This window comes from Gopherus flavomarginatus, chromosome 1 (assembly GCF_025201925.1).
Source record: "Gopherus flavomarginatus isolate rGopFla2 chromosome 1, rGopFla2.mat.asm, whole genome shotgun sequence".
In the NCBI taxonomy this organism is placed as follows: domain Eukaryota; kingdom Metazoa; phylum Chordata; order Testudines; family Testudinidae; genus Gopherus; species Gopherus flavomarginatus.
This window is the reverse complement of record NC_066617.1, coordinates 48902104-48929804: the sequence shown is the minus strand read 5'-3', so window position 1 is coordinate 48929804 and position 27701 is coordinate 48902104. Positions and strand designations below refer to the sequence as shown.

General features: G+C 38.9%; 1 protein-coding gene across 11 annotated transcripts in view; it reads right to left on the bottom strand.

Moving 5' to 3' along the window:
- ANKRD7 (ankyrin repeat domain 7) overlaps positions 1 to 27701 on the bottom strand; it is a 195886-nt gene that overhangs the window by 153263 nt on the left and 14922 nt on the right. For 9 of the 11 annotated variants that reach the window (XM_050935977.1, XM_050935978.1, XM_050935979.1 and 6 more), the window contains exons 4-6: positions 18963 to 19069; positions 17113 to 17250; positions 9481 to 9629 (exon numbers count right to left, since the gene is read on the bottom strand). In XM_050935977.1, the coding sequence (XP_050791934.1) occupies positions 9481 to 9629; positions 17113 to 17250; positions 18963 to 19069 (394 nt within the window). Of the gene's footprint in view, positions 1 to 9480; positions 9630 to 17112; positions 17251 to 18962; positions 19070 to 27701 lie in introns of those variants that run through there. The other 2 variants (XM_050935984.1, XM_050935985.1) reach the window with 2 other exon arrangements.

Here is a 27701-nt window from a genome sequence, read left to right as displayed (position 1 = left end):
TTAATCTAATAAGCAGTTATGATAGTGCTGAAAGCAAACAAGAAATGCTATCTGTATAGACTCTTTTAAGACCCTGCTAATAAGTTTAATTTTCATCTTATTCTCTATTATTTGAAATACCATCAATTCAATATTAAAATGAAAACATTTCTCTATCAGATTTGTACTTTACTACCGGCAATCTCTAATTCCTGCCTTCGTGAACTCATGCGGCTCTAGTCTGTTACATTTCCTCATGTGTGGGTATACACCCACATATATGAAGAAATGTGACGGACTAGAACCACACACCCACACATATGAAGAAATGTGACAGACTAGAACCACATGAGTTCAGGGAGGCAGGAATTTGAGATTGCCAGTAGTAAAGTACAAATCTGATCGAGAAATATTTTATAAAATAAACATACCTGCAATACATGGAATGGGTACTTATACAAACATGATATAAATGTTGTATAAGCACTCATTCCATATTATATAATGTTTGTATAAGCACCCATTCCATGCATTGCATCCATTCGATGTATTGCAGGTATTTGTACAAGCACCCATTCCATGTATTGCAGGTATGTTTATTTTCACCATATACATGGAATGCAGGGAAAGCATCAGTGCAGTACAATAAAGTTTGCCTGCTGGAGGGCCTAAATTCTCTTTGCAAATACTGTGCTCCAAAGCTGATGTTTTGTTTGTGCCAGCAAGCCAAATCTCTGAGCTCCATTGTCCAGAGTTAATGAAAAAGATTTTTGCACTGGGGATGCCATGAAATCACACTTCAGGTCAGGACACATTCTCCGGTTGTGACGTGGTTTGAGACCATTTCCCCATAGGCATGGTTAAGTATGTTTCTAATACTTGCTAATAAAGTTGTAGGTTTAAGGCAGCTCACCTTAAAATAGTGTCTCTTATTTGTGCACACCTGAAATAATAAAAAGACCTACCTATTGTCCCAAATCTCGGCCTGGAGGGGATCCTCTTTACATATATCGGTCCATAACCTTATGAAAGTGGTGAGAGAATTCCTCTTACCCAAGACCCACAAGTCAGAAGAGTGTACAGTGTGCGGAGAGTGTAGTGGGAACAGGGGCAGGACACACATTTACCTCTAACTCCACAGGAAATACTCTGAAAAAAGTAATTCATACTGAAGCTATATTAGTTTTCTAAGAGTGCTCCATGCTGTAGAAAGAACTCTACAGGTAGCCATAAGCAGAAATCAGAATGAAGCAGCTATCCCAGAGCCAATGCAGGGGCTCTGCACTTCCACACAAAAGACCCTATGACTCTGCTACATCCCCAGATTATAGCAGGGGAACATGGACATGCTATTTGGCAAGCACTATAAATATGATGGCCTTTCAAAGTTATATTTTTTCTTTGACAGAGAAGTGAACTTAGAATTTGGTAATTATCTTTGACTAATCTATTTGACAGTCTTTTAAAGACTTTTTTAAAGAGACTAAACAGTTAAATAAGGAAAAATTAAGGCACATTAATAGGGCCCTACCAAATACACAACTCATTTGGTCAATTTCAGTCATAGGATTTTAAAAATCTTAAATTTCATGTTTTCTGATATTTGAATCTGAAATTTCACAGTGTTATAACTGTAGAGATCCTGACCCAACTCTGAAGGCAGCAGCACAGAAGTAAAGGGTAGCATGGTATGGCACTGCCACCCTTTACTTCTGCGCTGCTGCTGGCAGCGTGCTGCCTTCAGAGCTGGGTGCCTGGCCAGCAGCCACTGCTCTCCGGCCTCCCAGCTCTGAAGGCAGCGCAGGAGGAAGAGTGGCAATACTGCATTCCCACTATAATAACACTGCAACCCTCCCCCCCCATGACCTTCTTTTGAGTTGGGAACCCCAATTTGAGAAACACTGGTCTTCCCCATGAAATCTGTAGAATAAAGACCAGATTTCACAGGGGAGACCAGATTTCACGGTTGTGACGCATTTTTCACAGCCGTGAATTTGGTATACATTAAGGATCCCCAAAATAAACAAAATAAACGATGTTTACAGGTTCTGAGATAAAGTAGTAATCAATCACAATTTGTAAAACATTAGCTTAATTTACATTACAAAGTGATACTAAAAATTAGCAGAATTTGTCATGACCTGTACACGGTTTGTATTCTAATCAAATGTTTTTCTGCCCAAATGGAGTTTTTAATGAATCTGGCAATGATCAATCAAAACAGTACATTTAAGAATCGTTTTGATAAAAACTTAAAATATTAAAACAGACATGGTAAAATGCAAAAAGAATTTCAAGTTTTCTGAACATTTTTTCCAACAAGTAGTAAGGGCACAAGGCTAGAAGAATGTAAGAAAATAGTGACAAAGTGGCAAGGGGGGGCATTTTTTGGTCTTTGAACCTCATCAAATTGTTCTCTAATTCCTTATGCGCTTTCTTCCACGCCCCCCCCAAATCTTTTATTAAACTACAGCGACTCTACTTTCCACATATTTTACAGAGTATAGCTCTTAAAGAGAAATATTAAAATCTCATTCCATTTTATTTATTTTAATTCAGGTTATCTGTCCAGGAAAATTAAAAGAAAGTTTTCTGATCCTACAACTATTTGTACCAGTTTGCCAGTCCAGTGCAGTTTATGGACCTTAAAGCAGCTTAAAAATATGTGAGCTGGTTGGGGGAAAATGTAATCTTTTTTAATCATTTTGTCCTATTTGTTTTTTGATGATCATTTCCCCTACCTTACAAATGAGAATGATCATGATATACAAAGGCCCAAGCTGTTTTAAGTGTCCTCTAATTTGAGGTACTTCAGTTCTTAAATGCCCAACCTGAGATACACATAGTTGATTTTCAGGTAGATTGTAGCCCCACAGCTCTCATTGACTTAAGACTAATGATGTCAATGCAACAAAGCAGGCACTAAAAAAAGTAGTTGTTGAAACACCACCTGGACATCTGACCAGACGCAACTGGAAGGCAGGGTGTGAATAAGAAAGGATACATCAATGAGGCATCATTGGGATCCAGAGAGGAGACAGAACAACTGCTGATGAAGCAAACTCCTATGGGGAGCTCCTCTGACAATCTTGGTCAAAAAAGACCTACATGGCTGTTTTTATAACAGTATTTAAAGTAGGTAGAGGATGGCGCTCAACAGCTAGTAAGGACCTAGCTCCTGATCCACCTTACAAAGGCCAAAAAAACCTTAAGAGAAAGGGGAGGTCTATCAGCCTTGGGATAAGGAATCCTGCAAAGTGTTCCTTTAAAGAAACTTACTTTATTCACTACTAACAGTTTGCAAACAGAGAAAGGCAAAGAAAGACGAAACAAGGAATAGATAATCACACCCCTTCACTACAATAACGACTTGGTGCTTGAAACGCAGCAGCATCAGACTGGCTAATGAGGAAGGGGGCGGAGCTGGGACGGGGATTTGGGAAGGGGTTCGATGGGGCGGCGAGGGGGCAGAGTCGGGGGGGGGGGGCCGGGCCAGGTGGAAACAAAACAGCAATCTGGTAGGAAAGAACACTTAATATTAGAAACATAAAGCCTTTTAAAAATCCATTTCATCTGTCACTATTTATGTTGTTTGATTGTTGCATTTCTCTCGATGCCGACAAGGGAAAAAATCAATAAAGTCAGTCAGTTCCACCTTTGTTTACAGTCGAGTTCACAGGGCTGTGAAGTTTGAGTTGCAAACACTGCAGGGGAACCTTTATTTGTTTTAAAACCCAAACTGTTTCAATTAGAATGCTCAGAAAAATTCATTCCAAATCTCTCTGCTGGCCTTGTTTTTACAAATCTAATCATGGGTCAAAATTTTAGTTGTGTGGTGGATCACTGTCCAACATTTTCCATGCACTCAGAACTCCCCAACGTTTCAACAGGAGTCTTGGTTCCACAAAAAAATACAGGATCAGGCCTCTGATTTTCTTCTCGAGATGGAAACCAAGAGAATTTGATTTTCTCGTATTATTACAAGCTGAGAAAGTCTCTTTAAACTAGCAGAGACAGCTAAAAAATGCAACAACAAAAATATCCTGAGACTCTGTATAGTCTGGACACTGAAATGCAGAAATATGACTTGACATGCAAAACAACCACAAGTGGCAAATGAATTCTGGATTATACCCCATCTGACCCCTTCTTGTTCCACATATTCACCCTTTATGGAAGGGTGCCTATATGGTCTGAAAAAACCCTTCTGGTATTAGGAAGGTAGCTCCTGGAGGCTCCAGCTAGATGAGGGCCCATTGTGCTAGTAAGAGACAGTTCCCTCACTCCAAACAGACAGAGGATGGAGTATTATCCTCATTTTACAGACAGGGAACTGAGGCCCAGGGAGATTAAGTGACTCATCCAAGGTCCCCCAGAGAGTCTGTGGCAGAGGCAGGAACTGAACCTACATCTCCCAAGACCCAGTCTGTTCCCTTATCTAGAAGCCCATCCCCTAAGCTGCAGATGCCCCCTAATGGCAAATGCTCCAGAGATCATGTCTGCACCCCATGCTTTCCAAGATAGCAGCTGAATTTTCTCTAGCAGCAGCAAGACTGGCTGCTTTAAATGCTAGATTTACAATACCCCTGTCCCAGAGATTGTACCCTGGACCTGTAGCCTCTGGAGCCAAAGGAACTACCTCATTGGCTGTGAGTAAGTGAAACCAGCCATTAGGGGGCACTGCACTCCCACAGCCTACCCAATAGTTACACCCATAGATGAGTGAATCTGATTCCACCCCCCCTTCATTAAAAATACATCCAGGATCAGCCCCCTCTCCCACACCGGCACAGAAGAGGGCCTGGTCCCCAGTGAATCCCTCTCACATATCATGCAGTCTTCCTGCATATCTGGGTTGGTAGGGTGCTCCCCAGCACCCCTTACCACAGGTTCTTTTATGCACAATGTAGGCTCCAGCAATAAAACCCAGAGACCTAATCTGAGCTCTCAGGCATCTCTCTTGCCTCTCTGCACTAAGCCTTCAGCCACTTGGAATTGCTCATTGCCTTCCCAAATGGGTTAGTAGTTGATATTCTGTGCATGTCACTGGTAATACCTTTGTCTGATCTTTTGAAGACATTTTGCTGCAGTAAATGGAACTTGGGAGGTTTTTTTGTTTTTGTTTTTTTTTTTGGACTGAATGGTACACTTGGAGAGAGGTGATGGATTGATGGCTCTGGTACCTAGAGTCACCTCTGTTCCTGCAGAATAGGAGAGCAGCAGGGCCCGCTAGCCCTGCCTCTCCCCCCCATGATTCCCCAATGATGTGCTTCGGTAGATAAATCTCTGATAATTTTCATATGACTTTACATTGTGCCTCTTCATAAAACCTTTAGTGGGTTTACCCATGTGGGACCTCTGTTTTCATGAAACTCTGTATCAAAGCCTCACGTAGAAACTTTGCATTGAATCTCAGTATAAATGTTATAGCCCCTAAGGATTGAATAAAAGAAAAGAAAAATGTATTTTTGCTAGCAGTAGAACAAGAACTTCCCCTAACTCTTAATCAATTGCACTGTTGAATGAATGAGGTGTAAATGAGGAAGGCGTGGAGGGCAAGCACCTCTGGACAGCTGCAACAGTTGGAGAGGGGATGGAAGCCAGACCAAAGGACAATAAAATTTGTCAAGTGGGCTCACGTACTTGTAAAACAGTATCATTCTTCTGTTTTTATTTTAAGTAGAAAATAAATATGTATAATGAATTTAAAAGCATGTAATTAGTAATTTGATATGTTGGGTGGCACCTTTTTTGTGTGTTCGCTCCCCCTGATGTTAGAACCTGGCTCCACCACTGACTGAGGCACCAGCTCTGCAGGCAGCAGCGCAGAACTAAGGGTGGCAATACCATGCCATGCCATCCTTACTTCTGCACTGCTGCTGCTGGCAGCAACTCTACCTTCATAGCTGGGATCCCGGCCAGCAGCCACCATTCTCCAGCTCCCCAGCTCTGAAGGTAGCACCACCGCCAGTGCAGAAATAAGGATATCACTTTAATAACCACCCCGCCCGCGCCCCCCCCCAAAAAAAAAAAAAAAAAAAAAAAAAAAAAGGAAAAAACCTTCTTTTTTTGGTCAGGAGCCCTACACTTACAATACCTTGAAATTTCAGATTGAAATATCTGAAATTATGAAATTTATGATTTTTTAAATTCTGTGAATGTGAAATTGACCAAAATGGGTCATGAGATTTCCCGCATATACAAGAATATGACAAACTGCTGATCTAATAGCATATTCTCAACGAAAGGACAAATTGTGAAATTACCTCCTTTTATTTTTATTGCAAAGACTTCAAAAGCCAAATTCTAATCTCTTGTAGAAAGCATGTTAGATCCCAATTCCTGATTATTCTGGCTTTGCAACAGTGTGAATGATTCTGAGTATGCAGAACAAGATGCAGACAGGGTCCATGCCTGCTTTCCAGTCAACTGCCAGAGCTGCTCAGGAGACCAAGAACTCAAATAAACGTCATATCTCCAGAGAGTCATTCTGCATCTCCACAAGTCAGTGCCATCACACACCTGTACTAACTGCTTCAGAAATGCAACATTAGGAGAGAAGTGGTCCGGAGAGATCATTTAAGTGCCAACACAGCCAAAGAAGAAAAATGAACCTTGAAACCTGGGCTCAGTAAACGAGGGGGATGGTATACTCTTCCCTGAGCCTTTTTCTCTGTTGTAAAGTTTTTATTCAGGTATCAAGTATCAGAGGGGTAGCCGTGTTAGGCTGGATCTGTAAAAACATAAAAGAATCCTGTGGCACCTTATAGACTAAAAGACGTTTTGGAGCATGAGCTTTCGTGGGTGAATATCCACTTCGTCAGATGCATGTAGTGGAAATTTCCAGGGGCAGGTATATATATGCAAGCAAGCTAGAGATAATGAGGTTAGTTCAATCAGGGAGGATAAGGCCCTGTTCTAGCAGTTGAGGTGTGAAAACCAAGGGAGGAGAAACTGGTTCTGTAGTTGGCAAGCCATTCACAGTCTTTGTTTAATCCTGAGCTGATGGTGTCAAATTTGCAGATGAACTGAAGCTCAGCAGTTTCTCTTTGAAGTCTGGTCCTGAAGTTTTTTTGCTGCAGGATGGCCACCTTAAGGTCTGCTATAGTATGGCCAGGGAGGTTGAAGTGTTCTCCTACAGGTTTTTATATATTGCCATTCCTAATATCTGATTTGTGTCCATTTGTCCTTTTCCGTAGAGACTGTCCAGTTTGGCCGATGTACATAACAGAGGGGCATTGCTGGCATATGATGGTGTATATTACATTGGTGGACGTGCAGGTGAATGAACCAGTGATGGTGTGGCTGATCTGGTTAGGTCCTGTGATGGTGTCGCTGGTGTAGATATGTGGGCAGAGTTGGTGTCGAGGTTTGTTGCATGGATTGGTTCCTGAGCTAGAGTTACTATGGTGTGGTGTGCAGTTACTGGTGAGAATATGTTTCAGGTTGGCAGGTTGTCTGTGGGCGAGGACTGGCCTGCCACCCAAGGCCTGTGAAAGTGTGGGGTCATTGTCCAGGATGGGTTGTAGATCCCTGATGATGCGTTGGAGGGGTTTTAGCTGGGGACTGTATGTGATGGCCAGTGGAGTCCTGTTGGTTTCTTTCTTGGTTTTGTCTTGCAGTAGGAGGCTTCTGGGTACATGTCTGGCACGTCCTCCCTGATTGAACTAACCTCATTATCTCTAGCTTGCTTGCATATATATACCTGACCCTGGAAATTTCCACTACAAGCATCTGACAAAGTGGGTATTCACCCACGAAAGCTCATGCTCCAAAACATCTGTTACTCTATAAGGTGCCACAGGATTCTTTCCTGCTTATTCAGCTATGTACAGTACGTGGGTACTAAGATAAGTCTTCATTCATGTTCTGTTTATCTGTAATAGCAATACGAGGTGATTCCACAGACAACAGTAATTATCCAGGAGATAGAGGTGTTATTTGGCCCAAAGGTTCATCCTTCCCTCCCTGTCAGTAGCTCCATTTTGGAACTATAAGATAGCATTGTTCTTTGAGCCAAACAAACGCCATGTGTGACTGTAAGTCATGAAACCTCTCACTACAGGATCAGTAGGCATGTGCACTGCTTTCAGCCATCAAACCCTCAAGGCCAGGAGCCGCACCATAGTCTTCTGGAAGGGAACTACAATTTGATGTGTGTGTGGGTGGTGTGTGCAGTCCCAAACACAAGATTTAATTCTTCAAGTTACCAGCACATATAGCACTCCACATACAGAATCAGGCAGGACCAAGGAGTACAGCTCCATGCCATTAAGCAGGGCTGGAACAGGATTTGGCCCTAAATTTGGTTTAGTCTTTTGGGGAAGGAAAAAGGAGAGTAAGGGTGAGCTTGCTGTGTTTTGCTTTGCTCACATACTTCCTCAAATTTTTCAAAAATTGTGTGATTTGCTGCATTTGAATGAGCAGCTGTGTCCACTCACCACACTGTTACATTTAATGATTATGTATTAGTATCATAAACAATATGAAATCTTAATTTAAAATAATAAACCTGAGTGATTTATATTGCTTGTACTTTACATGGTAAAGGGGGATTTCAAGGTGGGAAAATACGTTTTGTTTATGGAATCTATTTTTAGTGCTTCAGAGGCTTGTAGTTGTAGATTAGATATTGTAAGTTCCTTAATGGCTTCTTTTGCCATATGAAGATATTAAATATAATTTCCTAATCATGTCACTATTCATAATTTGTGTTTCTACTCAGTGCATTACTTAACTAAATTAAACATTCGTTTACAAAATGATATTATGTAAGAACCAAAAACAAAGCAAAGCTTTGTCCAACAATGCACCTAATTATTTTAAAGGACATAATGTATACACAAAACCTGTTTATGAGTTTGTTTACACAAAGCCATAATACTTTGTAATATCATAAAAAGATTCACAACAGCTTAGTTATGACAAACAAAACTGTGACTGAAGGTGACAAATAAAAGTTAACCCACTCCTTCTATTTTAAGCAGCCTAATTAAGGTTGCACATGTATTATATACCCAGGAAAATTTAGTGGAACCCAAATATAGAGCCATGTGTTCTTATACTGAATTTCTCTACCACATCCTTACTGCAGAACGAAGAAATCTCCTGACTTAATGTATGGATTAATCTGCAGTTTTCTGTAAGCAGATTCACTATATCAGAAGTCAATAGGCAGCAGGAAAAATTGCTTGCCTGAACAAATATAATATTTCTGTTCCCATACGTTTAAACAGCAGAATTTTTTTGTATATATCTTAGTGAGAGCTAGTGGGGAGGAGGCTGCAATCCTTTGGAAAGTTAGGTCACAACCAGCCACAGGCGGTGCAACAAGAATCTGCTCAGATCCATAGCCAACTAATGAGAGATGGGAGCATGTACAAAACTTCCTAGGTTGGTCACTCTCTTTCCTTTGCTAGATGACTAAAAACAGTTTTAACAAGATGTGAATAAAGTAGCTACTGACTCTTCATTTAATTGAATTTTTTTGAACAATCCTACCTTCTTTATCTGTAGCAGGTGCTCCCAAAGCAAAACCAACGTCTCCAACCCTGTCTGGACTGCTAAACACCGACATGCCTTTTGTATTGTTTGGAGAAGGTTTTTCTACATTATTCCAGTTGGCATACTCAGAAAGTTGTTTACTAAGACTACACATAGACAGAAAACAAAACACATTATGGAAACAGTAATATGACATTTAAATATATAATATTTACTAGAACAATAACATTCATTATTCATGGTGGAGTCTAAAAGGATTATGTACAATATTTCACTGTATTAGAGGCTATTTGTTAAAATTTTAACTGTAAATTGTAACATTTTAAATATATATTTTAATAATTTAGATACCTAACCTGAAATCTGATCTGCATCAGCAGACCCTTAAACATGCATGGAGTTCCACTGATGTCCATGCAGCTCCTCAAATACAGATCAAATTGCAGAATCATAATCTTGGTATGATGGGATTTTCTTGGTGTGAGTTAATGCAGAATGTGGATAAAATTTTCAAGAGCATGTAACTGACTTTTATTGGGATTTAGGCACTTTTGAAACCTTTAGACAATTAAAACACAGACTTTCTAATGTTTTAAAAAAAAAAAAAAAGGTTAAACAAACCTAAACTATTTATTTAGGAAGTATTAACAGGTTTGCAAGTCTTTTCCATGTAAATATCAAACAAAATAATAATGAGCTTTTGTTTAAAGAGACATTATACAGGAATATAGTTATCGGATGTCTCTATTTAACAGGATGTTACCATATTTATAGAGTATCATTACAACACCTATGACATGCTGTTCCTGGTGACTATTAAATTGAGTGAAATCTCTGATGACACATATTTAAACAGGCCAGGCATGTCTATCAAATCTTAATATTTGAAAAAAATTACAGGTGTGCCGGGGTGTTATGCAGCTGAATGTACTTTGAGTATTGAATAAAAAGGTATACAAATATCTAAGTATCTATTTGTTCTCAATTTTGCTGGCTACATAATTGGTGTTAATTTTTCATAACAAACACCTCTCATTTTTTAAACCATTCCTCTATGGTTGGACTATTTTTGTTTTTCCAAGGAATGGCTATCAGTAGCCAAGCAGCTACTAGCAGATGAGAGATTAATTCTTCATTTCCTCCAGTGTGATCATTTCTTCAAGAATCTCCAGGAGGACTACCAAAGTATCATTTTGTAATAAATATCCAACAATATGTGATATTTACTTACATTTGCATTCCAATACTCTAATGACTGGACATGTCCACAATATATACATAAAATCTCCTCTTTCACCACAATTTTTCCAACATTATCCCAATTCCATCTCTCTACATTTTTTACCTAACTGGTGTGAGGTACCACTGAAACAGTAATTCAAAGGAAATTTCTTTTATTGTGCTTCAGACTGAGGTTTCTGGTCCTCTTTTGCAGATCAAACCCCATTCCTGGGATAATTTGCCTACCCAGGTCCTTTTTCGAAGGTGTTATATATAGACTTTTTCCTCTCTCTTTTTTTTTTTTTTTTTTTTTTAAATAAAGGAAAGCTCTCTGCAAAGATATAAATTAGGGCTGTTAATTAATTGCAGTTAACTCATGCGATTAACTGAAAAAATTAATCACGATTTAAAAAATTAATTGCGATTAATCACACTTAATTGCATTGTTAAACAATACAGTAACAATTGAAATTTTTTTTTGGATGTTTTTCTACATTTTCAAATATATTCCTTTAAATTACAACACAAAGTGTACACTGCTTACTTTATATTATTTTTATTACAAATATTTGCACTGTAAAAGTGATAAAGAAACAGTATTTTTCAATTCACCTCACACGAGTACCGTAGTCCAATCTCTATCATGAAAGTGCAACGTACAAATGTAGAATTATTTTTTGTTACATAACTGCACTCAAAAACAAAACAATGTAAAACTTTAGAGCCTACAAATCCACTCAGTCCTACTTAGCGATTCAGCCAATCGCTAAGACAAACAAATTTAATTACATTTACAGGAGATAATGCTGCCCACTTTTTATTTATATTGTCACCAGAAAGTGAGAACAGGTGTTCACACGGGACTTTTGTAGCAGGCATCGCAAGGCAATTACGTGCCAGATATGCTAAACATTCGTAGGCCCCTCCATGCTTCGGCCACCATTCCAGAGGACATGTGGCTGACACTCATTAAAAAAATAATGCGCTAATTAAATTTGTGACTGAACTCTTCGTGGAAGAATTGCAGATCTCCGGCTCTATTTTACCCTAATTCTGCCATATATTTCATGTTACAGTAGTTTCAGATGATGACTCAGCACATGTTGTTCATTTTAAGAACACTTTCACTGCAGATTTGACAAAACGCAAAGAAGGTATGAGAGATTTCTAAAGATAGCTACAGCACTTGACCCAAGGTTTAAGAATCTGAAGAGCCTTTCGATATCTGAGAGGGAGGAGGTGTGGAGCATGCTTTCAGAAGTCTTAAAAGAGCAACACTCCGATGCGGAAACTACAGAACCAAACAAATAAAAAAGAAAATCAACCTGCTGCTGGTGGCATCTGACTCAGATGATGAAAATGAACATGCATTGGTCCGCACTGCTTTTGATTGTTATCAAGCAGAACCCATCATCAGCATGGACGCATGTCCTCTGGAATTGTGATTGAAGCATGAAGGGACATATGAATCTTTAGCACATCTGGCATGTAAATATCTTGTGACGCCAGCTACAACAGGGTCACGAGAACACCTGTTCTCACTTTCAGGTGACATTGTGAACAAGAAGCAGGCAGCATTATCTCCTGAAAATGTAAACAAATTTGTTTGTCTGAGCGATTGGCTGAACAAGAAATAGGACTGAGTGGAGTTTGTTACAGTTTGACCCCCCCCGAATGCCACCAGATGTGTTAGGATGCCACTGAGTCGATCTGTTCTGCCAGCCTGGGTCCCCTTTACCTGGTCTTGCTGGACTAGGCTCACAAGCCTCTTCCAGCCAATCACATAGGCAGAGCCATGCCCAGCTGCACAGAGAGATAGAGATCTGCTCTGGAAAGACTCAGGCTTAGGGGCTTGCCCCAGCACTCTGGTGCCCACTCCCTTAACAGGGTACAAACCCAAAGGTTTTATGAAATTCACCCCTACCCTCAATGTGGAGGGAGATATACACAACCTCCTCCCCCCCCCCCGTTAGAAATTACATAAACTGGGTTATATTATAAACAAGAAATGAGTTTATTAACTACAAAAGGTGAATTTTAAGTGGTACAGAGGTAGCGAACAGAACAAAGCAGATTACCAAGCAAACAAAACAAAGCACAACACTAAGCTTGATTCACTAAAGAAATTGGTTATAAAGAGTAATTCCTCATCCTGGATATTGTCTTAGGTAGATTTCTTCACAGGCCAGCTCTCTTTCCAGCCTGGGACAAGCAGTTCTCCACCTACCTCTCCTCCTTCCAGTCCTTTTGTTTCCAGGTATTTTCAAGTATTTCTTTGGGTCGGGAGCAGGAGGAGAAATGAACTGAAGACCTTGATTGTTTTCCTCCCCCACTTTATACAGGCGTTCCATAATCCTTTGTTTGATTCCTCCACCTCCCAGTGGAAGAGTTCAGCAGTCCAAGATGGAGTTTAGTAGTTAGGTGACCTGATCACCTGATATGTTGTATCACAGAATCCATGAGTCAGTGGCAGTATGGAGCATCCACAGGAAGGTCAATCCTTTTCACAGTCCATTGTCCTCACTGATGGGCCATCAGCCCCATCTGGGCTTTTCCATTGGTGTATCTGAAGTGTTAGCAGTGGGCGTCACGTCACCCAAAGTAGCATAGTTGATATAGAGATACATAGTCAAAATTCCTAACTTCAGATACAGAAATGACACAGGCATAAAATTGGATAATTACATTCAGTAAATTATAATCTTTCCAGTGATACCTTACAAGACCCATCTAGCATAAAGTACATCTCAGTTATATCATATTCATAGCATAAGCATATTTTCATAAAGAATATGGAATGCAATGTCATAGACTTGTAGGCTCTAAAGTTTTACATTGTTTTACTTTTGAATGCAGTTGTTTTGGTACAGAATTCTACATTTCTAAGTTCAAAATACATTATAAAGAGATTGCACTACAGTACTTATATTAGGTGATTTGAACAATATATCTCTTGTTTTTTTACAGTGCAAATATTTGTAATAAAAATATAAACTGAGCACTGTACACTTTGTATTCTGTGTTATAATTGAAATCAATATATTTGAAAATGTAGAAAACATCCAAAAATATTTCAATGGTATTCCATTATTGTTTCATCGTGCAATTAATCTTTTTAATCGTGTGATTAATCACAATTAATTTTTGGAAGCACATACAGCCCTAATATAAATTAGCTATAATTTTGTTTTTAATTGACCAGATGCCACTCCGTCTATTAAATTTAGCTTTGTATACAAAATAGCTCTTCTAAATGTTGAGAAACATAATGCCTAATTTGAAAGTATTGGTACCATAGGAGAGCAGGCCAGTTAAAGTTAGTTTTGATCTCTAAATAAGTTACAAAAGTTTCTTCATTGAATAGCAGGCCAACCTTATATATTTCATGGCTCTCCCAATCTTTCAAGCTCTCTCATTCATGATTTTGGTTAAGATCTGGACTATTTGCAATGGGTGTCATCAGTGAAGGAAAATAATTTATCTACTTCTATCATAAATCCATAGAGTAGCCTTTGCTAAAGGATGTGTATAAATTTCTGGAAGGCATAATTTTTTATTTATCAATCAATGGTAGCCTAAATAATGTTTACATGGCCAAAATTTTCTTATTCAATAAAGATCCAGTGTTTGGCTGAGTTAGAGAGCCCTCAATACACTATTTCTTTGAGCTAGTTGGCTTGACATTACCACAGAATATTTGGAAAGGGTAATGTCACACCCCAAGGAGTCCCCTGGGAAGGCAGATCAGCACTGTATATTGCTAACGCTGTTGCTAACATCGCAAAGCATTTTGGGGAGGGTCAAAGGTGTGCGAGTGGGGAATGGAAGTTTCCTTTGTAGGTTACAGGAGGCCGAAAAAGGGGAAAGCAGAAGAAAAGAGCAGAGAACGAATTAACTCAACACTGCAGCTAGCAAGCTCAGTCTGAAGATAAGACGCTGGCCCCAGCCCAAGGTTATGGGCTCAAATAAATCAGCAACTGCCCAGCCGTGAAAAGAGAAGAACTAAGTTAAGCAGAGCTGGAGAGATAACAGCGAGAACAGTGAGAGTGAATGAGCCCAGGACTTAAAATTCCTCCTGAGAGATGAAGCAACTCGGAGAGCACAGCAGATTCTTGGACAACCTGGGTCGTGCGTGTGTGAGTATGAAAGTGGGTTACGGCTTAAGGCATTAACGCTTTCTTTCTTCCCCTGAGTGATGTGAGAGCGTTCCCAGCACACTCTGCTGTTATTTTATTATTTTATCAATAAAGCTTTAAAAACTTAGACCCTTGGTGTGCTTCGTCATCTCCTCCCTGAAAAGATCCTGAGGCATCAGCCTGATCAACTAATGCCTTCAGACAGATTGGTAACAAAAGTCTGTCACAATAGCACAGCCTTTTTAATGGGTCTGTACAAAGTACACCTCTACTCCGATATAACGCTGTCCTCGGGAGTCAAAAAAAAATCATACTGCATTATAGGTGAAACAGCGTTATATCGAAATTGCTTTGATCCACCAGAGTGTGCATCCGTGCGCCCTGCCCCCCTTCCCCCTCCCACCTCCAGAGCGCTGCTTTACTGTGTTATCTCCAAATTCATGTTATATCGAGTCGCATTATATTGGGGTAGAGTTGTATCTGCATTCACTCTTGGTCTTTTCTTATTCCACATAAATTCTAACAACCCCATGACAAAGCCCTGGCTGGGATGATTTAGTTGGTGTTGGTCCTGATTTGAGCAGGGGATTGGACTATATGACCTTCCGAGGTCTCTTCCAACCCTAATATTCTATGAAAATCCGGCTGGGGTCTAATCTGGGATGATCACAGAAAGATTTGGAAACAAGTTATCCTTGGCAAAAATGTTCATTTTGACTGGGTTGTTCTTCCAAAAAAAGAAATTGCATGCTTTCACTAGCACTCCAGATCTTTTTTCATTTGCTGAAGTAGTGGTTTGACATTTAAATCTTGGAGTTCCTCTAGGCTATTTGAGATCTAAATTTCCAGGTATCTTATATGAGTTGTTGCTCATGTGTACCAAAAATGTTTTCTAAAGGAATTACTTTTCAGAATCTGGCAAATTTTTAGCTAGCATTTCAGATTTAGCATAATTTACTTTAAATCCAGATGCTTTCTCAAACTCATAGATTTCTTTAAAAACTAATTTTAGGGAAATGTTTAGTTTAGATAAAAAAATAATATTACATCAACTGCATATGAAGGTATTTTCTGATGTGTTACTGCAAGTTTAATTCTTACGATAGATTTATTTGTCCTTATTCTCTGTGCAAAAGGATTTATAGCTAGTGCAAAAGTAAAGGAGAAAACAGACATCCCTGCCTAGTCCCTCTGTGCAACTGAAACGAGATTTAACCCTATTCTGTTGACATTTTGTAACAAATGTACGATCAGGAGGCTTAAAATTTAGTAATAATTTAGTCTCTGATATTTACCCAGCAAGGCTTTCTAAACCTGTTAAAACTTCAACAATTTTTTTTTACTTCATTAAAAAAAAAAACCTAAGTATTATTGTCTCAATGCTATGAGGAATTCCTAATTCTGAAATGGCAAGAAACCCTATGAGACACTGGGAACTGAGGGGATCAGTAAGGGTAGTAAATGCTACTTGGAGCAGCCAGATACCCCAGGAACCTTAGGAAGCCTGCAAGAGTCTCTGATAGGGGTAGATGGTTAAAACTTTATGGATATATTTATTCTTTTCTAGAAAAATAGGAATTGCCATAGTAGATCAGACCAGTGTTTCAGTGTCCTGTCTCTGACAGTAACCAGTTCTTGCAGACAATAATGGAATTGCCACCCTTAAGGGAATTTTATTTCTAATACCCATCAGCTACTAGTTGGCTTATGTCCTGAAATATGACAATACAACAATTTTCAAAAATTTATATTATCTAGTCTGTGCATGGTCTCATTCACATCTAATCTTTTTTAACCTTACTAAGCTAGTGGCCTCAATGATCTATTGTAGCAATGAGTTCTACGGGTTAATTATATTAGTTGTTGAGGTTGAGATAGAAAACTGACAGATGAAATCCAGATGCAATGCTGAATGATTTAACTGCTTATTTCCTTGCTTTTTAGGTTTTGCATTGCACAATATGCAGTCTAGCAACTTAAATTCCAATTTAACAAAGATTTTCTTGTGGAGGAATATCTCAAGATTTTAAGTAGATACATATAAATATTGTACGGTTTATCAACATGAAACTTTCAACTGTCTTTTGACAAGTTATCATGCCAAATTTGAAGACTAAATTCAATCACTGAGGTGTGAAACAGAGGAATTATTTTTCAAACTTGAAATTAAAATTTCAATACAGTATTAGAACTATAGAATTGCTACCAAATGACTCCATTATCAAATCTGCAGCTCTGACTTTACAGTTTTGAAAGAGGTGTAAAAACTTACCCAGAGTATCCACCAATAAGAGCATAGTCCTCAGATGTCCATCCATTTATATCTTTATGGGAAACGTCAGCACCGTACTGAAGGAGAACTTTTATTAAACTAAGCTCTCCTCCAGAGGCAGCAATCATGAGGGGTGTTCTAAAACAACCACAAGACGACATTTAACATCAATTTATATGATCTTTCATCTTCATTTTTTTAATCCCTATTTGTTCTCAAAAATAATTAATCTCTTTCTTCCTAGTGCAAGTTAAACAAAATCAAAACAAGACACCCAAAAAATTCAGACTCAAGCGTAAACAGAAGAGAAAATAAACTACTGCACTCAGTTGTCTTACAAGTTACTGTAACACTAACAATATAGAAGATATGTTTGAATTAGGAATATTTCAAAAAATTCTTACCTCTACTAACACTAATTCAACTCATCACTAAGTCTCCCACCACTCTGGTACAACCAGTGTGAATTCTTTCCTAAAAAAGTCTCTTTATAGAAAAAGAATGGCTGCAGAAGTCAGTGGAAGAGGACTTATTAGATTATGAGCCCAAGATAAAAAGGGTAGTTCAGTTTCCAGAACTCAATATGAGAGGAGTTTGCATACTTAGCTGTTTACTTAACATTTATAGCGCTCTCCCATACCCATAATCAAAGAGATTGTAAGAATATTAAGGGGACATGTTATAGCCAAACCATTTTTGAATGTGCAATGAAACAGATATAGGAACTGAAATTTCACCAAGGAAAAATCTTTCTTCACTCATACTGAATATGGCTTCCAAGTAGACTACTTTCTGACAAGGAACCAAGAAGCTCTTCTTTTCATCACATAGACAATACCCTTCTTACATGGCATGTATTCTGCAAACTGCAGACTCCTTCTGCACTTATTACTTGGCAGACACAAATAATATGGCAGCCAACCCACAGAAATATATTTTCACAGAGAAGATTTTATTTTATTTTGCACTTGAAGTGAGATATAGTCAATCACAAGTCTGATTTAGGGAGACCTGCAAGCAGCAAAATATACATGATTTTGCACTAGCAGACTAAATCCACATTGGGAAGATGATCACTTGTGAGCTGCATGTGCTAGGATCTTTCCTTCTACTAAGTCTTCACTAGGATACTACAATGTGTATCAAGGGCACATACAGCAAGCTGTTAAAGAACTGAAGATGCTGCAAGAATGAAGTCTGCCTCTCCTAGGCTTTACTATGCAGTAAAATAACTCCTAACCATCCAGAATTGGGGTTTCTTCCACTTGCTGGAAAAGGGACGCATCTAAGATAAGTGTCAATTAATCTTCTGATCAGAATTTGATACAATCTGAATTTCTTATTCATGCAATCCTCTTCTGCTAAAAATAAACCTTGTTGGGCTAATTAATACAAAATTGGAGGATTATATATTTTAAAATGTATTTGTAATGGTTATTCATGACCATGGTTATTCTTAAAAGCAGACATCTAGCAAGAAAGAAGCTAAGGGACAGATTCTTTTCCGCTTTGTGCCACACCACCAGTGGAATCTAGTATAGCCAGAGTAGTCCAGATTTTGCTCAGATGGAATAGGTTTTCTTACAAGATAGCACTTCCCTCATGCAGATCTAGCAAGGAAGATAGTCAAGACCTGAGGAAAGTGGGTGGATTCAGATCACTCCACATCACACTGATCATTGGGCTGTCTGCAGGCTTTAACATATCTTTTTACACACATCTTTGATCTGTGCTTTGTGAAGATCAGCTACACCAGAGGACCTGCCTCCGTATTACTTTTGTAACATCCATAATTTCGGGCTACTGCTTATTCTGTAGATTAGTCAATAATAGTTTGACCTATACTTTACCTTTTAGACTTGTCTCTAGCATGTACATCAGCTCCTTTTCTAAGAAGAAACTCTACCATCTCTTGGTGATTTTCAGTTATAGCAATAGTTAGCGGTGTATACCCCTCCTATGGAATAAAGATACATTTTTTTTCCATCGATGTATTGTGCATATGCACACACTCCTACTTTCTATTTAAAATAAAAGTTAGATTTAATATGATTAATAACTAAAGAGAGACAATGTGGGTAAAGTAATATCTTTTCTTGGTGAAAGAAACAAGCTTTTGAGTACAAAAGAGTTCTTCAGTTGGTGAAAGAGACAACCTTCAGAAGAGATCGGTGTAGCTCAAAAGCCTGTCTCTTTCACCAACAGAAGTTGATCCAATAAAAGATATTATCTCACCCATCTTGTCTCTAATATCCTGGGACCAACATTAAAGTTCCTCATCCTTGATAGTAGGGTAAAGGTGGTAGGCAGGTTTCCAAGCTCATCTAATTCATATAATCTGTAATGAGACTGCCAACAAAATAATAAACAGTAGGTTTTGTGATGTGTATACTTTCTACTTAAAGCTTGACAGAGACCAAAAATTAAAATTCACATATGCCATTGTACAGTATTAACATAACACATTTGATCATTAAAATCTCATTCACACTCGTGAAAAAACTTCATAATTTAAAAATTTTTAATTCTGAGGAACTTTAGACAACACAGAAGCTGCAAATCCTAAATTTCTGTAGTACTTTGGAATGTACTGAGATCAGACGATCAAGACACTAATATTTACATAATTTGATTCTTCAGACAAGCATCTCTGTCCCAGCTCCAATCACCTATCACTAACTTTGACCAAGTACTATATGATAGAATAATTAGTTTGCAAATTGCTGCATATAAAATGTCTGAGCATGAGGTTATTTTTTTAGTCCCAAATTCAGTTTACGGTATCTTGTTGAAGCTTGTATGTTCCTTGATGACACTGCAGACATAGAAACTGAGGAGAGATTCAGTTCTTATTTTTCAATCTTTCAATTTCAAGATTTTATAGATGCCCTCTTTTATTCAGAAGAGTAGTCAGCTTGCTTCCTTACTTACACTGCTATTACAGTATAACTTCATCAGTTTCAATGGAGTTACTCCATATTTACAACAGTTTAAATTAGAGCAGACAGATCATTCATGTTTAGAATCCATCGGTCTATTTGAAAGATGTATATATTCATTTTGTTCCTTTTCATTGGATATTAATAAAAACTATAAAAATATTAAAATATTAAATATTAAAATATTAAAAACACCAATAGTACCCAAATGCCCCAACACTGGATGATTTACAAATATAATAGTAGACATAGTCTATGCTTCTAAAAATTACAACCTAGGATAAAACAAGACACAGCCAGAAATGAACAACAGGAGGGAAAAAAAGTAACTATTACTGTATAGCAGTATGAAAATTAACAAGGCCCCAGCTTGATAGTTCCATATAATTTAACTTTTTTTTGTTTTTGATTTTATTTAAAATAATCATTTAAAATATTCTACCAAATTATAACACCTGGCGCTCACTTAACATTTCTCACTTCTATTCCCATAAACGTGACCCAGACTTGCTTATTATGTTAATACTATTTGTTGGTTTAGCTAGAACGTGGAAAAATGATCTGCAACTGCCTCTCTACCAAACATACTTGTTTCCTTTCATGAAAAGGAACTAACAAATCATCCCCACAACTCTTTTAGACAATGTACATAAAGCCCTATTTCCTCTGGGATGCTTTGTACACTGAGACTTGAGAGTTCTCCCATTCCCTCTACAACAGTTCAGGACTAGGAATGGGTCCTTGCAGCTATCACATACCAGTGGAGGAAAAGGTTATTATATTAATATGGAGCATATACTTTGATAACTCTGCAATTCAGAATGGCAAAAGTGCTACTGACGACAGTCCATAAATTACACCCTCTCCAACTGTAACATCACCCTCAGGAGCCAGGCAATCTTCCAACCTCATAAAGCAGATTACGGTCTGGAACTGCTGATATCATCAAAGTTCCTGAGGTTGTAAAGACACCACGTTTTAGCTGCTAGAAGGGGAAGGAGGCTGCTGGGGCCATGTGCCCCCAAGGATATGGTTCTGTGGAAGGACCATAAAAGCAGAGGGCTCGGTTATTAGGCCAGGTGTATACTGCAAACTTTCACCTGCATATTTATATCAGTTAGCGTGTGATCCCAGACTGAGGTAGCTTTGCAGGCAAAAGCTTCAAGCGTAGATACAATTATACCAACAGAACTGTGCTTTTGCCAGTACAGCTTATTTTGCTCGAGGACAGAAAGGACGCACAACTTTGCTGGTATAATCTGTGTCCACACTAGCAGCCCTTTGCCAGTATAATGTACCAGCAAAGCTTTCCTAGCATAGACCTGGTGTTAATTCTTTACCCTGTTCCCTGGTGCTGCTGGCAGCTCTGTTGCTGAATTTCCCTTTTCTGTGGGATTCTGGCAACTTCTTAGAAGGGCCACCCTCCAAAAGAGGCTGAAGATTTTTTTTTTTTGTGATACCAGCAGATTATTTATGGTTCCTTATTTGAAGTCCAAAATTGTTTAAAAATATATCCATTAAGTTTAAATTTTTAAAAAGTTCATCAGATTAATCTGCATCAATGTGATAAAAATTTAAATTACTAATTACTTAATTTTGTATTAATTAAGTAATCACAAACTGGGATTTAAGTGGCTGTACATGATAAAATAAATTCTATGTCACATCAAATGATACATCCCTATTACTGTCAGACTATTCTGAAGGAGATAGGACAGGCTTCTTGTTGACCTGAAGCTTCATTCTTGAACAGCCTGCTGCCACATCTCACAACCCTACTCCACTTGCATTTTGCATATGGAGTTTGAACAAGGAGCTGGATTTTGACTGACTGTACATGACCAACTAACTCTTGGGTTACCCCAAGTGATATGTCGCCACAAACATTAAACTGTTCTGTGTAGCTGAGACACGGAACTCCCTTACTTGAAACTTTTCTTTGTGAAAAATTGTGGCCCATATCACCAGCCTCCTCCACTGACCCCAAAGCATACACACTCTTTAGCAGGGTAACAGGAAGGGCAAACAGGGCTGTTTCAGAGGGAGAAGTTGTAGATCCTAGGCTTGTTGGCAGAAGGACGTGCTAAGTGCTGTATTTGTTCCATCTGTTTGTTCTTCATGAGGGTTCTGTGGCTGGGCTATATGCTCCTGAACTGGCCAAGTGAGACAAGTCTATGTATCAAGGAGGGCCTTGTCACTACGACTGTTGGGGCTTTGAACAGAACAAGTGTTTGCAGTCTGAGTGGTTATTCCATCCTTGTTTGTGAGGGAGGAAGCTCAGCATTGTATCTTAGTATGTAAGTCAGTTACCAGGTGAACTGGAGTGGAAAACCAGATGAGTTTTGGTGGGAGTTTGGAGAAGGAGTATGATTGCTGTTTTAGGGATGGCTACACCAGTTAGCAGATATGGATTATGAGAGAACTGCTGTGACCTGCCTTGGATGTGCTATATTTCCTTTCTGCTGGAAGACAGAACAGATTTCTGATGCATGCAATGCAAGCTGGTGCCCACACTGGAGGGGAAAATACATGTTCTGGAAGCGTAAATTGAAACATTGTGCAGCATCCAAGAAAACAAAGGCTTCTGAGACAACCAGATTTGGAAATCATTGTCACGTGTGGAAGGGAACTGGAGAGAGTAGAAACCAGCGGGGCAAACAGGCAATCGGTGACCTAGAAAGGAAAAGAGCCAGGAGGCATTCAGTTCGACTAGAAGATGACCTGATAAAGAGCTCTCTGTAACTCGAAAGTCTGTCTCTCTCATCAACAGAAGCTCATCCAATAAAAGATATTACCTTACTCACCTTGTGTCTAGAAATATCAAAACATTTTCAGATACTTGGCCAGTCAACCATAAAAGAACTTCTTTGGAGGAATGGAACAGAAAGCTACAGGGATCACACTTGATGGGTGGTATCCTTGCAGTATAAAATAAACAGTAACCAAGAGAGTGTCTTCAACCATTCTAAGAATTCAAACAATCATAACTGATTATTCCACATTAAGAAGAATGGACAGAAAATTCAGCAAGGGATACAAGGACAACAGGACAGCGTGCTATCTCCATGGAGTGATGATATGAGATGTAACAGCAAGATTAGACGGGATTATGAGGTTGTCTGCCAAGTCTCCACTGATGATGATACATACTGGAACCAATAAACTCAGCGTCACATGGAATTACTGAGATATAGAAGACCTCAAGCATCTTGGAAGGGAGTAGAAGAAAAAGAAAGCAATTTTTGTGGAGCTCTACCAATCCAATAAGTGAGAGAAGGGGGAAAATACTGGAAGAGAACTATTGGCTACACAATTGGTGTGAGGCTGAAGGTTTTCGTTTTGTGAAACACTAGGCCACACTCCAATGGAGAGGGGCTTTACATATAGGATGGCCTGCATCTCACAAGTAGGGTGCTAGTCTTGGTTGGAAACTAGCTGGAGCAGCTGCAAGAGCACTAAACAACTAACACAAGTGGAAGGTGCTAAGAAGGAAAACATGGTACAAAAGTTAAACTCAAGATGGCACAAACAGACTAAATTGATGTGGCAACACAACAAGATGATATTTTTAATTGTTTCTATAACAATGCTGCCAACAGGAATCAGAAACTCTCATTGATGAGAAAAAAATTATATAATTGGCATTACTGAAACTTGGAGGCAATGGTGGGATTGGCTATAATCTATTTAGGAAGACTAGAATGGGTAAAAGAGGGGGAGAGCAGGCACTCTATATTAAAGACACCGTTACCTGTGTTTTAGAGTTACTGATAACTCCAAACCACCAGATCTTGAATCCATATGGATCAATGTGCTAACTAATAAAGTCCGTGATGGAGTCTGATGAGAGTCGGTTACATGGCACTGAATGAAATCCCAGAACAGGATGAGTTACTCCTTACAGGTGCTTAATGCATTGACATAAATGGTGTGGTTATAGGGGAGTTCAATTTGGGAGACATATGCTGGAGGTTTCATGCAGCTAGTAATAAAACATCATTCCAGCTATTCAAAGTTTAGGAAATTATCATCTATAATTAACACAGAAGGTATTGCACCCAACATGAAGTAACTATTTAGGTCCTCATTACAACAGATAAAGATGAATTAGTCACTGGGCTGGACGTTAGTGGTTGCTTAGAGACCAGTGATCATGACCTGATTACATTCAATATGGATAAACAGAGGATTGTTTCAATCTCTCTCTCTCTCTCTCTCTCTCTCTCTATATACACACACACACACACACACACACACACACACCTGACGTTTCAAGAGGGCTAATCTCTCAAAGCTGAGGAAAATTATGAATGAAACTGATTGGGAGAAAAAAAATTGTTCATGAAAATTGGGAGATCTTTAAGAAGAGTTTATTAGATGGACAAAATGTCATGCTTAAGAAGGAGGACAACTTTGGAAAAGTCCATCCTGGTTCACTGTCGAAGTGGAGGCAGCAATTAGAAATAAAAGCCAGCACATGACTTAGAAAATAGGGGAAATTAGAAGTTATGAAGTGTAGAAAATTGAGAAGGGAAGCTTGAGACAACAGGGAAAAATCTATGGCTGGCAGGGCTAAGGACAATAAGGAGTTTATAAAAGAATATTAAGAACTTAAAAAAAAATCTAGCAATGGTATTGGGGTAAAGGCTACTCCTGGGGAAATTGTGTCACCGAGCATGCGCCGAATTCATGGCCCCCACAGATGTCTATGCTTCCCAGCAGAAAAATGACATCTGACAGGGAAGCAAAGGGAAGCTGCAAGAGCCATCATGTGCTCCCTCCCCAGCAGCACAGGCAGGTTGGTTTGTGCACCCAGAGCAGCCAATAGAGACATAAATCACTGCAGGCGAGCGGGAGAGCTGGGCAGTCATGCATGTAGGAGAGAGAGAGAGAGAGAGAGAGACACTCTATCCCTCTTGTTCGCTATTGCGGCACACTTGGCGTGGAAGGGCAGGGCTTTGGGGTATTTCTGAAGAGGTAGGCATGGGGCAGGCTCTGTTCCCTCAGGTGGAGCAGAATGTAGCAGCCTGCCTGCTTAGTGAATTGTTCCCATTGTTCTTAGTGAATTCCCCCAGAAGTATAAAACGTGTAAAAATTTTAAGGCTCCTTTACATTGCCAGAGTAGTATAAAGGAGCCTTATTGTAAAGGACAATATGGCCTTATAAATGCTCATGGTGCTTTAGTGATTAGAACTGGTCTAAATTTTTGGAGTGAAAAAATTTCCTATCAAAATGTGCTCCTTTTTGGAGATAGTCAATAGCCAATATAAATTGTGAGTTTGAGTCCCCAGCCCTCATTTGCTCTTCAGTTGCCTATGATTTAACACTGAGCATATGGCTGCATATATTTGTTGATTAATAACTAGAAGTAAAGGGTCAATACCAGCTACATTTCTAATAGACAGAGGGGGCTTGGTGATTTCCTCAAATGCTCCCCACTCCCATTCTCCATCCATTGTATTGTAGTTTAAATAAATTCCCAAAATAATTGAAACCAGCTTGATTATATTGCATTATATTGATAAAAATATGCAGAATTTTAAAATATTGTGCATGGATTTTTTAATTTTTTGGTGCAGAATTCCCAAGGACTAAAAGGCATATTATTAGATGGAGATAGTAAAATTGTTAATGAGGCAGAAAGTATTCAGTACTGTACATATTTCTGTTCCATGTTTGAAAAGAAGCAGGATGATATATTTGTATCACGAGGCTGATGAACTACTTTCCAGTCCATCAGCAGGCCCTAATAACTCGCACCCAAGAATCCTAGAAGAGTTGACTCAGGAAATCTATATCTTAAGGAAATTCCTGAGTACTAATCCTGTGCCAATATTCACATACTGCAGGCAGTATGACCTGGGTAACTATAAGCCAGTAAGCCTGACATCAATCCCAGACCAAAAAAAAAATAAAAATAAAAATGGAAATGCTTATATGGGATTCAGTTGCTAAGGAATTAAAGAACAGGAATATAATTAATTCCAATCAATATGTTTTATGGAAAATAAGTCTTGTCAAACAAATCCGATTTCATTCTTTGATGACATTATAAGTGTGATTGATTAAGACAAAGGGTTTGCAGCCACAGTGCAGTCTCCTTCGGTTGAAGCTGCCCACCCACAGTTAAGTCTATTAGATCCATAGTTTAGGAATACTCCTGGATTCCTCACTGGTGCTAAGTTCTCACATAGCAGCAACTTTGAGTAATGCTTTCTACCCTCTCCACAAGACTAGGAGACTCCATCCCACCCTAGAGGACTATGACTTGGCCTCAATTATTCATACCTTTGTCACCACTCAGCTAGACTATAGCAATGTGATATACCGAGGCACGAAGACTTCAGCATTTTGAAAAATCCATCTAGTACAGAATGCTGAAGTACATCTCCTCAGCAACAAAGGCTATCATGAAGACATCACAGCTGTTCTCCACTCTTGATGCTGGCTTCCCATAGAATTTCAAATCAAATTTAAGGTCTCAGTCCTTATTTTCAAGGAGCTCAGTGGCCTAGACTCAGGATTTCTAAATCATTTCCTACACTCCAAAACAAAGACATTGGTCAACAACTCTGCTCCTCAGGCACAATGAAACTCTCTACAATAAGGGTAGAGCTTGTCTGTGTAGTAGACAGAACTCTCTCTGGGGCTGGTCCCACACTGTGGAATGAATTCCCCTAGGAACTAACCACCATCACAAGCCTCACCACTTTCTGCTCAAATTGCAAGGCTCATTTCTTTGACCTTGCCTTCTCTAACATAAACATACCTGCTGATATGTGTTTAATAAAAAAACAAAAACAAAAAAAACTTAAAACACTGCCAAAACAAAAGACACTGTGCTACACAAGCTGCTATGCCTGGGGAGGATGAGAGACCAAACACCATATGACAGACGTGTAATCGCATTGCTTAATGCACTAATAGAAGATGCTGGTGATGAGTGCGGTATAAGAACCTCAGTGGAAGAGTATGTAATACATTTTGACTTATTTCCACACAACATTCTGATTAAAGAGTTAGAACTATAACATATCAATGAAGCATTCATTAAATGGATTAAGAAATGGTTAATTGACAGGTCTCAAATTGTAGTTGTCAGTGGAGAGTCATCAATGAATATGAGTGTTTTTAGTGAGGTTCTGCAAGGATGCAGACTATGCCCAATGCTACTCAACATTTTCACCAACAATAAGTAAACATCAAGACACTGCAGATAAAATTTGTGGATGACAAAGATTGGCAGAGAGGTAAATAGTGATGAGAAGAGAGCAATCCTACAAAGCAATCTGGATTCAAACAAAATTATTTTTAGATGCATTAAAACCTAAGAATGAAGATAACCTACTGAATGGGGGACTGGATCCTGGAAAGCAATGATTCTGAAAAGGATTTAGTGGTCACACAATCAGAGAAATGTACAGTCTGAAGGGATCTTAAGAGGTCATCTAGTCCAATCCCCAGTGCAGGACCAAGTATATCTAAACCAGAGATTCTCAAACTGGGGATCAGGACCCCTCAGCGGCTCACAAGCTGTCAGCCTCCACCCCAAACCCTGCTTTTCCTCCAACATTTATAATGGTGTTAAATATACAAAATTTGTAATTTATAAGAGGGGTCGGACTCAAAGGCTTGCTATGTGAAAGGAGT